Source organism: Mercenaria mercenaria, chromosome 6, assembly GCF_021730395.1.
Source record: "Mercenaria mercenaria strain notata chromosome 6, MADL_Memer_1, whole genome shotgun sequence".
Taxonomy (NCBI): domain Eukaryota; kingdom Metazoa; phylum Mollusca; class Bivalvia; order Venerida; family Veneridae; genus Mercenaria; species Mercenaria mercenaria.
The window spans coordinates 25505403-25522363 of NC_069366.1; the positions used below are offsets into that span (position 1 = coordinate 25505403).

Consider the following 16961-nt stretch of genomic DNA (forward strand, 5'->3'; position numbering starts at 1 on the left):
TATTAGTGCGACACTTACAATGGATGTATAACTTATCCATAATTCAGTTGTTTTACTTTTTGTTTATGATATCGAACGTTTTTGTATTTACAATTGATTTAAAGTAAATGCAAAAGAAGGTTAGAGTCTATCGAAAATCGTGTTAACATGTATGAATACATCTGCGGATGTCTCTAGATTGTATTGTGAACTAGTAACATGAATAAATATTTAAGTTCTGCTCAACCCGGGGCTAGAGGGCGTAGACGGTAGCCTGAATTTTCACTACCGTCCATGAACAGGCTCAATCGAACCGAGCCTGTAACATTTTAATATATATCGTATTTGGCAACCTGTGGTTTTTCACTTTTTCAATGTAATTGTATTGTCCTTACTATCCGAAAATAAATTGTAATATGGTTCGTCCAATAATGCCTCCGCATTATTACATAATTTTATTAGTGTCATATTCATGCTCTTAAATAATTAAATCTACCTACAGTCAGAATATACTTTAGATATGTTGACTAATTGCTACACATAAATGAACGTGGTCAAGAAAGTTTACACAGGGGTGTATCTGAAGAAAGGGAAATTGTTTCATACCTGAAGTTTCATGCACAGCTTTTTAGTTTTAAAGCATGCCAATTTATTGATTATTATTTAGGAAGCAGGTATCCCGTGTTAACATTTCCATTTTCTAAATGATATTTTGTTTCTAAGAACGTAGAAAAAATTACAAGGTACGGTTGATGGTAACTTAAAATGCAAAACTGAGCATATCGTTTCTTTTTTTTTTATAGTTAATTTTGTTAAGATGATTTTGCCAGGTTTAAGCTCAAGAAAATATACCATTAGTTCGTACCAGAAATGAATAATAGATACATGCCTGCCTCGATGACATTAACTTCTTTGAAGTCGCGAGAAGATATACCTATACTTTCTTTGAAATCTATGGACTGGTGAAATCTGTCTGTTTCATGTTTTAAAAGAAAAGTTAAGCCTCCCATTTGTCATTTATATATTTGAATGTCTAGCCATCTTGGTGACGTGAAGTAAAGACTTTTAAAGATTTTACTTTGTGGGAATTTTAGGACTAGAACTGCCAGGCACCATGATTTGTTTACTTCTTCAGTTGTTCTCTCTGACTGGTAAGATTTAACTATTTTTTATTTCTTTTTCTTATGTAATAATTACATTAATCTGTTTTTCTCGGGTTTTTTTTGGTTTTTCTTTTTCGTTCTTTTTTTCTTTGTTTTTCCTTTTGTGTAAAATTTACAAGATAAACGCACCAAGGTTAAAATAATATCACCATGGTTTATTTTATTTCATTCTACGTACTTTCAACCTTAACCAAAATTCGATAATTTGTCGCCAGTTATAAAACAGTCTGTCGTCACTGAAATTTTACCATGATCATGAAATTGTGACACGTCTACGCGAAATTAAGTTATCACGATGCGACAGCAAGAAACATAAAGAAACAGCACGGTAATATGATGTGATAATGTAATATCAATGTCGTGTTATCGTGCTGGCGGATCATGTTATTGCCTTTACCTCTGTAAGGATCGACAGCACGATGTCACTACTCGAACACCGTAATAAAAAGAGGTAGTGTAGTTCCGGTATAAATATACTCGCGCTGTGTTATCATGTTGTTGTCCTCGGTCGTAATTTCATCATGTTAACCACGTCACGCTAACCTCTTATTCTGTTATTTCATTCTTCGCTATCGTATTTTCGCCCTTCTGTCAGGCATGAGCATACTATGAATTTAAATAAAGAGATAGGTTTACAGGGCAGTACAGGTCATTGACATGGTAGTGTTCCAACCTCGACTGGCAATGTAAGAAATCGTTTGCACCTGGTCCGTCCCCTTTGTCTGAGCCGTATACCTATATAGGATACGGTAGTGTATATTTAGTAATTTGCATGTGAATAAAACCATGTTATGATACCTTCAGTCGGTATTACTTAAAGATGTGACTTCTCAAAAAAAAAGACTATACAAGTCATTGATAGATGTAATAAGTACGTTATGCGATTCCTTAGCCCGTGGACAAGCAGCATGGGCACAAAACTGATAGTAACGGTACTTTTCCCAATACAATAGAAAAAGTGGACATTCTACAGGTCATTCAACACGACGAAAATAAAAGTTGCAAGATCGGTTTTATTGAGCGCGATCATTTAGTGTTGGTGAATTTGCAAGCGTTCGCGCCCTGTAGCCAAGGGTTGAGCTAATGTCAACATTTGCACATGTTACGAAAGCAGAACTACACTTTAAAGTCATCTGCAGATGTATTGATATGGCAGTTGAGATAGAACTTTCAATGATACACAGAGAGCAATATCATGAAAAGCGGCGTATGATCGTTAGCTAAAATAACATGGACATAGTATTAGAGATCAATGACACTAAATATTAATCCTGTCATGCATTTACCTGTTCACCAGCATGACACAAGTTAATAGCAATAATGAAGTAAATATTTGGTTAAAACTTTAGTGATAAGTCATTTCATTGTAATGTCAATTTTCATGGTAAATACTGAAGAGTTTTTTCTTGTTATTATATATGATGTGTGATATGATACAAATAACAATATGAGCCGCGCCATGAGAAAACCAACATAGTGGGTTTGCGACCAGCATGGATCCAGACCGGCCTGCGCATCCGCGCATTCTGGTCAGGATCCATGCTGTTCGCTTTTAAAGCCTACTGCAATTAGAGAAACTGTTAGCGAACAGCATGGATCCTGACCAGACTGCGCGGATGCGCAGGCTGGTCTGGATCCATGCTGGTCGCAAACCCACTGTGTTGATTTTCTCATGGCACGGCTCATATATCTAAATTTCGGCTTATATAGTGGATCTGAATTTATTTTATTAGATTTAAAACATTTTCTGACGTCACACAATAATAATGTATTTAACAACGTTTTTGCATTGAGATAAGTTCTTCCCGCATTAATCCAGGTATGGTTGGGGATTAAATTTGTGTAAAGGTAAGACTATCTGCAAGAGCAGATACATGGAAAGTATATAACAAGTTTTAGAAAATCTTAAATAATATGCTTCAAAATGATCAAATCAAGAGTTAAGTATTATATTCAGTCTTAAATGTTACATTTTCAGCAATCAGCAGTATCTTTTTAATTGTTTTTCATAAGCTAAAATTTTAGGTAATATCTCTAAATAACGGGTTTGAACCAAACGAGAAAACGATAGGCGGAACTAAACAAACTAGAATTTATAGAAATTATCTGAGGTAATGGAGCCTGTATAACAAAGAAACTACCAAAATACAAAAATGCAGGCGTTGTAATCCCGGAACATATTACTTAAAAGAAAATATATTTTGTTAAAACAGTGGGTTCATTGCGTCGCGGTTTGCTTACTATTTCTAGCTAAAGATATCAGACCCTGCGGTTATAATGTAAAACGGTTTCAGAGACAAAATCAGCACTTAGTCCAGGGCTGGAAGGACTGTAACCTAGGCAGAATTTAGTAATGTTGAATATTGAAAGCTATTGATACTTAACTCACAGAATATTTAGTACTAAGAAAATGAGAATATAATAAAAGTATCTTAATTTTGGGACACTGGATTTTTACGGTTTTCTACTGTGGTGAGAAAATTGTTTAACTGAGTCAGGTATATGGGTCAAGTTAAAAATTATTTCACCCTCAAAAATACCCATTCATATCGGAACATCCCAAAACTGAGTCATTTAATAATTTCTCAGATTTGACACCCCATCCCCAACCCAGCGCCGCCGTAACTTGCGAAAATAGTCTGGCTACTGATATCTTTAGATTTGCAATTTCTATTTAGGCGGATGCCAATATTATTAGCAAACTTTGAAATTCGAAATTCTGTCTGGCTTAGTTGTATATTAACCTATAGCCTGCTAAATTTCTAAAATGGACTGGTTCATCATTCAAGTTGGCAGTACACTTTATTATTCGAAGGGATATTCACTGCAAATTTCTGACTGAATAGCGAACAGTGCAGACCATGATGTGCAGGCTGATCTTGGTCTGCACTGGTCGCAAAGGCAGAATCACTTGCCAGCAGCAAGCTAAAGGTTAAACATTTACTGTTGAGATATGCTGGTATACAATATTTAATAACGGATATTTGGTTATTGTTGAAAAAAGGTGCAATTTGTGATATTTTACGAACCACGTGCGAAGTGCATTATGCAACTGACAATAAAAAATTACAAATAAAAAACAAAAAAGCTTGTAAGTAAACTAGTCTCCTCTTCACAACAAATAAATTTCAGACTTCCTAGTGATGGTTGCACTAGACAGGTTGTTCTTGCATACTAGACGGGGATTCCCGGTATTTTTACCGGTGCTGGAAAAATCATCTTATACCCCGGTGTGTAAGTCATCTTATACCCCGGGGTGTAAGTCATCTTATACCCCGGGGTGAAAGATGACCTCGTGCTGTAAATGACGTATTACGGACTACATATATGTAACAGATTTATGTAGTAATTTATATTTATTTAAAAAAAAACACGGGATAAAAATCCAATACCTTGACAGTTCCTCCTTGTTCCTGATAGTATATTTCTCGAGTCAAAACACGTTATTTTATCAAAAATTCATAACGTTACGCTGCAACTGATAAAACAAAACCGGAACTAAACATTGTTATTTGTCTTTGAAACGTCATGACGTCTTTCCTGTTTACGGACGTTAGCTTCACGCGCTTTGTTTAAATACGCTGCTATAAGAAATAGTTTTAAAATGAAAGCCGTTCGATTGATTTTATTTTTATTTCTTGAAATCAGTATGCAAGAAAAAGATTTTCTCACTGGTTATAGGTGCAGATGGGAATATCCGGCTCTCGGGTACCTACAACCGGTGAAAGAATCTTATCTTGAGTGAATAAAATTTGTAACTCTCCACTTGTAACATCTTATTTACACACATGTAGGATATAGAGGATATTTGTTTGATTCAGTGTAATATTGAAATATCCGTCACGAGTGATTACCAGATGCAATATTTTCAGGAATGGCACAGCTATGAGTGAAAAAGTAAGATATGGTGTCCATGAGGGAAAGATATTTTGATCTTACATGTGAAACAAACAAATGTTCCTTATATTTCATGTTTTGACAAAATTTATCAATTTTATAGTTTCTTACGAGCGAAAAAAATATTTAATATTTTTCACTGTGGAAATACCTGATATATATTTACTCTTAAGTTGTCGATAATTCACTCAAAACGTGTAATAAAAAGTTGTCATGTTGAATGTTTTTTGTGACATTTGGAATATGCAATATAGCAATTTGTATGAAGGGAGGTATCAGGTTCCATGTCAGTCTCACTTATAATGGTTACTGAGACAAGTTCTGATATATGATAAAGAGTAAATTCTCTGTAAGTCTATAGTTTCCTTTCTCTAAATATCGATTTTTGTGCCTTCCTTGTGAATTTATCATATTGATTACTAGGTGATCTGCCACAAGAAAATGATACCCTTGAATGTTCAAGAGGCGTACCATCGCAATAAAATTGCGTATGGGTCAATGATCATTTTCAGGCTGTTCCCAGAGCTAACTTTGACATTCACGAAACAATTATTTATTATTTGCCAGAAATTAATGTCTTAATGAGGATTAATGTCGCGTGCAAACTGTAGGTACCTATCTCAAAAGTAAAGGTCACATTTAAAGACGATCAATAGCATAACTGTATTTTTTGTATTTCCTTGGTGGTATATTACAAAATTTGCATAAAAAAGAAGTACAAGTATCCAGTTACAAAATTATTATATTGAAATAATGTAAGGTCAAGATCTAGACAATGTGTTTATGTTTTATTTATTAATTTATGGATTTCACGTCGCACCTACGCATTTATGTCATTTGGCGACTTCCAAGCTTTTTATGGCGGAGGAAGGCCCTAGGTGCCCTTCCGTGCATTTCGTCACGGGTGGGCACATAGGTAGAACCAACGTAGCTGGAGACAATGTATTTAATGTACAAACATTTTATTGAAAGAATATAGCAGTATGTATTCGATGTATTGAGTTTAGACCACGCTTTGTTAAAACGGTATAAGATAGAATCTCATCTAGGTTTTTAAAAATATACTAAAAATACATTTACTGAATACGTTTGCAGTTAAGTTGTTAAAATACATTAAGTCAGGGACCTGTCAGCTGAAATATACCAGTATTATGATTGTGAGGAAAAAGTAGGTCACTATGTTGTGATTGATCTTTAAGGATCAAATGCTATGTAAGATCTTATCTAGTGGGTAAGGGCTTATGTACAGTGCAATGTGTTGAAATATACTGGATCATCTGTCAAAGCATTATTTATTCATTGAGCGGAAAACGAAACGGCTAGCAGACTCACCAACGCGTAGAACATATTCCACCACATAGTCTTTGGCGTACAAAAGATTGCTGATAAACCGTTACCGCTCAGCAAAGAACTTATTTTAGGATCCTTAATTTTGGCAGACACATTGATCATCACTTTGTTTTTCTTTTCATGGGCAGTAGAAGAACTTTTTTTAAATAGCTATAGCTATAATATATAAGATTTTTATATCAAAGACATACAACATACTCGTATAGGTTTGTGTCTTCCTACTTACAATTTATGCCAAACGTACATATATGGTCGCCTTTATGTTTTTCATGCCTAATTAAAGCTTATTTCTAGTTTCAGTTATTGCAGATAGTCCGCCAGTCACGGGTAAGTATTCTAAATAATTTACTTTTTTTAAACGAACCCTTTAAACGAACCCATACGGTTAGTTCAATAGGGAGAGCTCAGATTTACGTATCGTGGGATGAGTTTCATCCCCGTGCGAGGCGTGTATTTCCCATGAGGACTGCTTATTGTCATTGTGTAAAGAAATAAGTCGTTTTCCACATTTGATTCGTGTGGAGAACTAGGCAGTTACTTGCGGAGAATACGTTAGTATTTGTACAGTACAAAATGCTGGAACAAGATCAGGTTAACAGCAGGTAAAGTAGACCGAAGCCAAGCTTCAGATATTATACCTTCACTGAAAAAAATTCAAATGTACGCGACATTCTTAATTGTTTTCTTTGTGATATTTTGAAATCTTTTTCCATAACTGTTCGTCTCATTTTCGATATCTGTGACAATCTGACGTAGTATAATTAGTATTAGAACTGCAGGACCATAATTTGAAAGCCAAGTATTATCGTTAAAAATGAGTTCAATTGTAAATCATATTATTTGTGTGTTAATGTTATTTGTAGTAAGCTTTTTCCAAATGGATTCCTATGAAACTTCATACACCATGACGTGAATGTTTTTCCCTGATATACTTAACAGGATACTTGTGCTTCGTCAAAGTGTCTTATGTGGTATTGTAGGACGATTTATTCTTCTGTAGTTATAATTCTGGCTATTTTTAGCTTAATAAAAAGCCTGATCTGGATACTGGCATAGGTTTTACAACTAGCAATATGTAAACAATCATGTTGTTAATCATTAGATGAAATTGCCCTTGTTGATATTGCTGCAGCTACCAAACAATACCTGGGCACGAGAATACATGTTTTACCAAGTCAGTTGAGCTAGCACAACAGAATGTATAATCAGATTTGTTCTTGTAGTATGTTGTATATAATTTGGACAGAAGCATTTTTAAACAAAGTAAATAAAACATTTATTTTTATATATCAAAATTTTCAGAAAAAGATTACATGTGTCGTTATCGAACATATTTTATCTACCAAAAATGAGAAAAAAGAAGAAAAAACACGAATATTATTGCAACATGTTGACAGAATGTTGACTTATACCATTAAAGTAACAACATAACATTCGCTTTTAACTCTCCAGTACTGTTCTTTTTTAGTAAAGTTCCAAGTTGACTTACAGTACTCACTTTTGGCTGCGTTAGGAGGACCAGATGTCTTTGTTGGAATAATACAACCAATGATACCAGACCTTTTCCAAGGCATTGAATCGGAGCACATTACAAATGTTGCCCTTTCTGACGCTGATGGTATTGAAACATTGTTTTTTTTTAGTATGCATTAATAGTAATATGCAGTATATAGCAGTCCATTTAACTATAGATATGTTAAGAATAAATAACCTTACAATGAGATGAAAAGCCTTACACAAATGAGCCGCACCATGAAGAACCAACATAGTGCATTTGCGACTTTGGCATCTGCGCAGTCTGGTCAGGATTCATGTTTTTAGCTTTCAAAGCCTATTGCTATTAGAGAAACCGTTAGCGAACAGGATGGGTGCGCAGTCTGGTCTGGATCCATGCTGGTCGCAAATGACATATGTTGGTTTTCTCATGGTTCGACTTAAATTATCTTAGCTATCTTAGATTTTTCTCGAGTGCTTAGTTGTGATGAATTAACAACAGATGTATATTTGTAATCTTAATGCTTATGGATATCTTTTATGATTTAGACTTCAAGAAAATAAAAAGACCTACAAAATAATCTACTACTTTTTCAGTTTTAAACTTTACATTTTTCGTATGCACGTTTAACCACTGTCTTGCAAAATTATGGCGTTTTGTAACTGAAAGATTCCGAGTTTACATTGTTCCTTTTAACTTATGCATGTAACCATGATTTTATGTTTGAATACATATATTTATATGATATTAAGAGATAACTCTGTACCCTGGATACTGTAAAAGAGCTAACCATGACAAACTAATATATATCAATGAACAACGGTTGGTTGTGCTTAGACATGAATAATTAAAGATGTATATCACTTTCACTGTGTTTTGAAAAAGAAAACAAGTCTTTGAAGGATGAACGGTGAATTTTCAGCCACTTTATGTTTACTTGGGTATGCATTACCATAACGACCGATTAGTATATCTTGAGAATGTGCTTTTGCGTATTTGTTTGGGTAGGGCAACGTAAAGTGACTCCCCCTCTTGGACAGGGCAATATGTGGTGAATCTCTCTGTATGGATAAAGCAAAGTGCAGCGACTCCCTCTGCAGTTAGGTTACAAGTACTCGCCAACTTCTGTGATGCATCCCGCCGGCAGTCACATGATATCATCAATACATCACATAAACTACTCCAAGTATCCCTTTGGAAGTACATAACAACTACTCATTGACTGACCATTCTCTGCGGATGTCAAGGAACATTCCACCACTACAGATATTTCCATTGTCAGTCTTGTAACAACTACTCACATATTGCAGGATTTCCCCTCGGACACGTTTAAATACTGGTCAACTACTCGGAAATCACGTAACAGCTTCTCAAATAACCTACTGAGAGTAATTCTCCGCCGGTCAAATAATTTGTATTCAGTAACTACTTCGAATTTGCTTTGTTGTAGTCATGTAACAACTTCAAATTAGTAGCTGCTCGGATTCCATCTGGTAGTAACAATAACTCCATACGATAGTCAAGTAACAGCTTGTTACTACCTTCCGTGGGGCTTCCCTTTGGAAGTTACACAAAAACTAACCTTTAAGTACAATATACTGCGAGCTTTTCTCTTAGAGTCACGTTACAGCTATTTACTTATTACAGAAGGGACTCCCTTTGACAGTCGTATAACAGAAACTCATTAACTACTTTGGGGCTTCCCTTTGGCAGTCAAGTAACAACTACTAACTTCCTGGTTTGAGAAGACAGTCTCCTAAAACAGTGACTGTTCATTGAAGGGATGTCCTCCGGCAATGATGTAGTAGCTGCTTTACAAATGTCAAGGCTTTCCTTCGGCAATAGCATTTGAACTTGTCACTGCCTACCGTGGAACTCCTCTTTGGCAATCATGTTACATATACTCGCTACCTACCGCAAGGCTGCGTTTTTAGAACGTGGATTTCTCTGTTGGATATTCATCCTTGTTTTCTTCCCCGCTGGCAGTCATGTCACAGCTATCACTACTTATTGAGGGGCTTCTCTCCAGATGAAACGCTTCAGCTACTAACTGCCTAATGCGGGGGCTTACGTCCAGCAGTCATATTGCATTTACTCACTACCTCCTGAGAAGCTACCACGCGGAGAGTCACGTTACAGCTACAAGGTACACACTAACTACTGAGGTGTCACGTAACAGCTACTCACTATCTACTGAAGGATTGCCTTCCAGCAGTCACGTAGCAGCTACAGACTGCATACAACAGGGATTTCATTAGGCAAGAATGTTACAGTTATTCGCTCCGGAGGATTTTAATGAGCAGTAACAATACTCTACTTACTGCCTACATAGGGCTTTCCTTAGATAATCGCAATACAACTACTTACTACCTACGATGGCTTTTTCTTATGCAATCACAATACTGCTATTTACTACTACAGAGGGCATCCTTAGGCAATCAAAATACTGCTAATTACTGCCTACGAGGGGCTTATCTTTGCAATCACGTAGCAGAAGACTGAGAGGCTTCCTTTAGCCAGTAATTTAAGATTCGTTAACGCACTACTACAGAGGTTCCCTTAAGCAGTCAATTAATAGCTACTCACTTTCTTTTCAGGGGCGTCCCTTCTGCAAACTTTAAACAGTTACTCTCTATCTACCGATGGTCTTTACATAGGGAGTAGCCTAACGGCTACTTACTAACTACTGAAGTGTTTACCTTCGGCAGTCATGGCAGTAATGTAACAGCTATCTGCAACCTACTTAAGGGATTCCCTCCGTCATTCACTATATAGAAAGTCACTAACTACAATAATGCTTCCCTCCGTCAAGTCACGCTACCTCTAATTACTACCTTCAGAGGGACCTTTCTCCAGCAATCATGTTAAAGCTACTCACTACCGATCGCGAGGTTTCCCTCCTTCATTGCAATCACCTACTACCGACCGCGGGATTTCGCGCCGGCAATCACGTGAGTGGCTCCTTTGCACTATCTATTATGAAGATTCCCTTCGGCACACCATTCTCAGCTGCTCACTACCAAGTGAGGCGCTTCCCTTCGACAGTCACATTACAACGACTTACTACCTATTTTGGGACTTCTCTTCTTCAGCCAGTTATAGATACTACCTACCACAGGACTCCCTTACGTTAATATCTCTCGAGGGGTTTCTGTTCGGAGTCATGTAGCTCTACTCACTACCTACTGATGGCTTCCTTTCATCAGTTATATCACAGCTGCTCACTATCTTCTTTCTGATGACATTCTCCCTTTCAGGCATATATTAGTTTCTCACTACCTACCGCGGGGCATCCCTTTATTAGTCAAGATTCAGCTACTCACTACATTACGTGGGGCTTCCCTCTGTAAGTCACATTACAGCTACTAACTACCTAAGGTAGAACTTTCCTGTGTTAGTCACTACAGCCACTCACTACTTACTAAGGGCCTCCCTCAGATAGCCCGGTAGCAGATCCTCACTATCATCTGAAGGACTTCTCTCCTACAGCAACTCGCTACCTATTGCGGGGTTTCCATTTGTTAGTTAGTTACAGATAAACAGTATCTTATTATAAGCTTAAGCTTCTGTTTTGGCAAACACGAAACAGGTAATCACTAATTACAGAGGTCCTTCCCTCTGTCTGTCACGTAACAGCTATTCAGACTACTTTGGGGCTACCCTCCGTCTGTAACCTTACAACTACACACTACCTACCGTGGAATTTCATTCCGTCAGTCACGTTAAAGCTACTCACCTCCTACCGCAAAGCTTCCCCTTGCCAATAGCACAGGGTGAAAAAATGTGCAGCCAGACCGGGACTCGAACCCGGGGCCTCGGAATACCGTTCGATGCTCTACCGACTGAGCTATCTGGCCGCCTACACATTTTCTCTCCGTTTTAATATTCAAGTTCTATACCGTGACGTATTTCCCCACCATTTTGAAATTCGTCCTCGAATTTCAGCGGGTACTTTAAATAAAAGCAATTACAGGCGTCGGAGACTAACCAGTGTAATGCCGTCACGGTCCCATGTTGGGCGCCAAATGTCACAGGATGAGAAAAATGTGCAGCCAGACCGGGACTCGAACCCGGGGCCTCGGAATACTGTTCCGATGCTCTACTGACTGAGCTATCCGGTCGCCTACACGTTTTCTCCCCGTTTTGATATTCAAGTTCTATACCATGACACCAATCGTATTGCTTCCGTCAAGCAGTCACCTTTCAGCTACTCTTTAACTATTGAGGTGCTTTCTCCTAGCATTCACGTTACAGCAACTCTTTATCACCTCAAGGACTTCCCTATGGCAGCCACGATACATTTTCTCATATGTTTCCCTTTTACAGGCATATTACAGGTGCTGACCTCATAACGCGGGTCTTCCCTACGGCAGGAGAAATAATCTACTGTAGGTCTTTCCTCGTGCAGGCACACATAATTTCTTATTTCATACCGCGGGCCTTCCCTACGGCAGGATAAATTATCTACCGTAGGGCTTTCCTTGTGCAGGCATAAATAATTTCTAACTTCATACCGCGGGCTTCCCTACGGCAGGATAAATAATCTACCATAGGGATTTCCTCGTCCAGGCACAAATGATTTCTTTCTTCATACCGCGAGCCTTCCCTACGGCAGGATAAATAACTTACCGAAGGGTTCCTCATGCAGGCATAAATCAAGGGCGGTCTTTATAGACAGGGTTTACTGTAGTTATCTTATAACCCTAGCCTACTGACTTATTTACTTTGTCATCGCTGTATTTTTATCATTTTTTGTTTTCACATATAACTAAAGTTGTATTACACACAAAAATTAGTATATGCCATAATTTTGTATTTCAGGGAACACAGAAATAACTGTATCTCTTGATTCTACGACACCTGATCTCACAAACACACTTGATGAAGTAGAAATCTTCGTCGAAGATGAAAGTTCGATTGAAGCTGGTGGAATGACTATAAAAACGATTCCAGGTTCTTTTTCCAGAATAGGTAAGACCAACAGTTAGTGTAAATTAAAGTACTGCAAATTCTCTTATATTTGTTTTAGTTCTCTGAAAAACAGTTTCCGTCCGTCCGTCCATCCACAATTTTGTGTCTTGTTCATAACTGTCATTCATCAAGAGATTTAAATAACTCTATTACTTGCCAAAACTATTGCCCTTCATGAGCAAAACCTATACTCTTGTCTATAAGGTCACGGTCACACACGGCGGTCAACTGTCTAGAGGGTTGTTTTCCTATCCGGTCTGTAACTCTTCATTCAATGAAGGGATTTCCATAATAAAGTTTAATATAAAACAGTATTTCAATAAGATATCAACTGTAATAATTGAAAATGGATCAGGAAAACAGTTTTGTGCTTCGGGTATACCTATAAATACAGCGACCATTTAGCAGGTAATACAAAAAAAAACGTATTTTGGGAGGCTGCGTTTCTGGCATCTTGGGAGCCTTGTCCTTGCCCTTACACTGCTATATTTCTAAAATGAACTGTTCCATCTTTGTGTCGATTCGCCGTAAAACCCAAGTCACTCACTCTCAAATAGCACTTTCCGAAAAACAAGAGGGTCGTGATGACCCTGAATCGCTCACCTGAGTAATATAAGCCACATATAAGCCACATGTTTAAAATGGCACACTGATGCTAAAATATTAGAAAGTTGGTCACATTCATGCTCACTGAAAGTCAGTTTTAAGATCGGTGCGCAAAACTGTACATGTCATACATATTTCAAGCCTGTAACTTAAACAAGAGAGCTATGAAGGCCCCGTATCGCTCATCTGACCTATTGACCTAAAGATCATAAAGATTAACATTCTGACCAAGTTTCATTAAGATATGGTCATAAATGTGGCCTCTAAAGTGTTAACTAGCTTTTCCTTTGATTTGATCCGGTGACCTAGTTTTTTAACCCACATGACCCAGATTCGAACTTGATCTAAAAATCATCAAGATTAACAATCTTACTAAGTTTCATAAAGATACAATCATAAATATGGCCTCTAGACTGTTAACAAGCTTTTCCTTTGATTTGACCCGGTGACCTAGATTTTGACCCCGCATGACCCAGATTCGAACTTGACCTGAAGATCATCAAGATTAACATTCTGACCATGTTTCATGAAGATAAGTCATAAATTTGGCCTCTAGAGTGTTAACAAGCTTTTCCTTTGATTTGACCTAGTGGCCTAGTTTTTTACCCCACCTGACCTAGATTTAAACATGAACTATAGATCATCAAGATGAACATTTTGACTTAGTTTCATTAAGATATGATCATACATGTGGCCTCTACAGTGTTAACTAGCTTTTCCTTTGATTTGACCTGGTGACCTAGTTTTTGACCTTACGTGACCCAGATTCAAACCTTGAGATCATCAAGATTAACATTCTGACCAAGTTTCATTAAGATATGGTCATAAATGTGGCCTCTAAACTGTTAACTAGCTTTTCATTTGATTTGACCCGGTGACCTAGGTTTATACCCCACATGACCCAGATTCAAATTTTACTTTTAGATTATCAAGATTAACATTCTGACTAACTTTCATGAAGATACAGTCATAAATTAGGCATCTAGACTGTTAACAAGCTTTTCCTTTGATTTGACCCGGTGACCTAGATTTTGATCCCGCATGACCCAAATTCGAACCATAAAGATCATCAAGATTAACATTCTGACCAAGTTTCATGAAGATACAGTCATAAATGTGGCCTCTAGAGTGTTAACAAGCTTTTCCTTTGATTTGACCTAGTGACCTAGTTTTTCACCCCACCTGACCTAGATTTAAACAATAACCATAGATCATCATGATTAATATTCTGACTTAGTTTCATTAAGATAAGATCATACATGTGGTCTCTACAGTGTTAACAAGCTTTTCCTTTGATTTGAACTGGTGGCCTAGTTTTTTATCCCGGATACCCCAATACAGAACTGGACCTTGAGATCATCAAGATTAACATTCTGACTGGGTTTCATGAAGATACAGTCATAAATGTGGCCTATACAGTGTTAACAAGCTTTTCCTTTGATTTGACCTGGTGACCTATTTTTTGATCCCAGGTAACCCAATATCGAACTCGTCCAAGATTTTATTGAGGGAAACATTCTGACCAAGTTTCATTAAGATTGGGCCAAAATTGTGACCTCTAGGGTGTTAACAAGCTTTTCATTTGATTTGACCTGATTTCCTAGTTTTTGACCCAGATGACCCAATATCAAATTCCTCCAAGCATTTATTATGGGTAACATTCTGACCAAGTTTCATTCAGATTGGGCCAAAATTGTGACCTCTAGAATGTTAACAGTCAAATTGTTGACGACGACGGACGGACGACGGACACAGGGCGATCACAAAAGCTCACCTTTGAGCACTTCGTGCTCAGGTTAGTTAAAAATACAATACCTTTTATCTCTGACTCTTTAACTTGTTGAGCCTAGAGAGAAATGGGGTTTCTTAGAAATTATCAGTGTCATTATGATGAAAGAAATAAACTTTATTACAGATTACTAAGATAACTGACCTCAACACACACTGTAAATCTAAGCCTAGAGTAGCGATGTCATTTGATAGGCTGCCCTTGCAAGGGTAGTTAAAGTTGGGGCTTTAAGATGAGGTCACAGAGAGAGCAGAAAAACAGACCCGCTGCCTTATAGCTATACAAGATATTTTGCTTCTATTCCCTTTTTCTACCCATCAGATTGTTTGTACCTTGTATCTAGTCTAGACATTTATAACTTTTGTTGGCAGTGTTGCATTTTCTATTACTGCTCATGAACAGACTCAATCAAACCGAGTCTGCAATTTTCACTGTTTGCCTTGTTCTCGGTGCTTCCGAGGGATCTACTTTTCAGATTTTATTTATCGCGCTTGTTAGTTTGTTTGTTTTTGGTTTAACGCCGTTTTTCAACAGTATTTCAGTCATGTAACGGCGGGCAGTTAACCTAACCAGTGTTCCTGGATTCTGTACCAGTACAAACCTGTTCTCCGCAAGTAATTGCCCCACATGAATTACATGAATTATCAGAGGTGGAGGACGAATGTCTTTTATCAAATCGCCACGGAGAACACAGCCCCGCCCGAGGATCGAACTCAAGACTCCGCGATTTGTAGACCAACGCTCTCCCTACTGAGATAACCGGGTGGGCTTATTTATTTAAGAAATAATAAGTTCCCAAACGTGGTTTATCGTAGAATAAGAGTTTTTCGTTCTTCTGCGAAACAATATATCACTTGGGCTTTTCTACGATAAATCACACTTGGGAACTTGTTACTTCGATTCTTACACGACATACTAGTATCAACAGTGTTAGAAAAAATGGTAACTACTTTTTACGACCGTGCTACGCACCTGGCTCGGATGACGTCATTGCACGCGAGCGGTTTATTGCAGAATAATCCCGAGATCGATTTTGCTCTACATGTATGTAGGTTATTCGCTGGTCGTGTTAGAATTATGTTTTTTAGACTGTACTGAAAAGATAGTGACTGAATAGTTGTAAAAACACAAGTATTTCATCGATTATTTATCGCGCTTGTTAGTTTGTTTGTTTTTTGTTTAACGCCGTTTTTCAACAGTATTTCAGTCATGTAACGGCGGGCAGTTAACCTAACCAATGTTCCTGGATTCTGTACCAGTACAAACCTGTTCTCCGCAAGTAATTGCCCCACATGAATTATTAGAGGTGGAGGACGAATGTCTTTTATCAAATCGCCACGGAGAACACACGCCCGCCCGAGGATCGAACTCACGACCCCGCGATCTGTAGACCAACGGTGTCCCTACTGAGATAACCGGGAGGGCTTATTTATTTAAGAAATAATAAGTTCCCAAACGTGGTTTATCGAAGAGTAAGAGTTTTTCTTTCTTCTGCGAAACAATATATCACTTGGGTTTTTCTACGATAAATCACACGTGCTACGCACCTGGATCGGATGACGTCATTTATTTATTGCCGAATAATCCGAGGTCGATTTTGCTCTACATGTATGTAGGTTATTCGCTGGTCGTGTTAGAATTATGTTTTTAAGACTGTACTGAAAAGATAGTGACTGAATAGTTGTAAAAACACAAGTATTTCATCGAATGT

The 16961-nt window shown here is 37.6% G+C and overlaps 1 protein-coding gene across 1 annotated transcript; it reads left to right on the forward strand.

Annotated features, from left to right (window-relative positions):
- The first annotated feature begins 810 nt into the window (after positions 1–810).
- On the forward strand, positions 811–15384 carry LOC123550254 (uncharacterized). Its single transcript, XM_053546721.1, has 5 exons — positions 811–1130; positions 6684–6716; positions 7858–8007; positions 12706–12855; positions 15377–15384. The coding sequence occupies exons 1-5, from the start codon at positions 1094–1096 to the stop codon at positions 15382–15384; spliced, it is 378 nt and encodes a 125-aa protein (XP_053402696.1). The 5' UTR covers positions 811–1093.
- The last annotated feature ends 1577 nt before the right edge of the window (positions 15385–16961 follow it).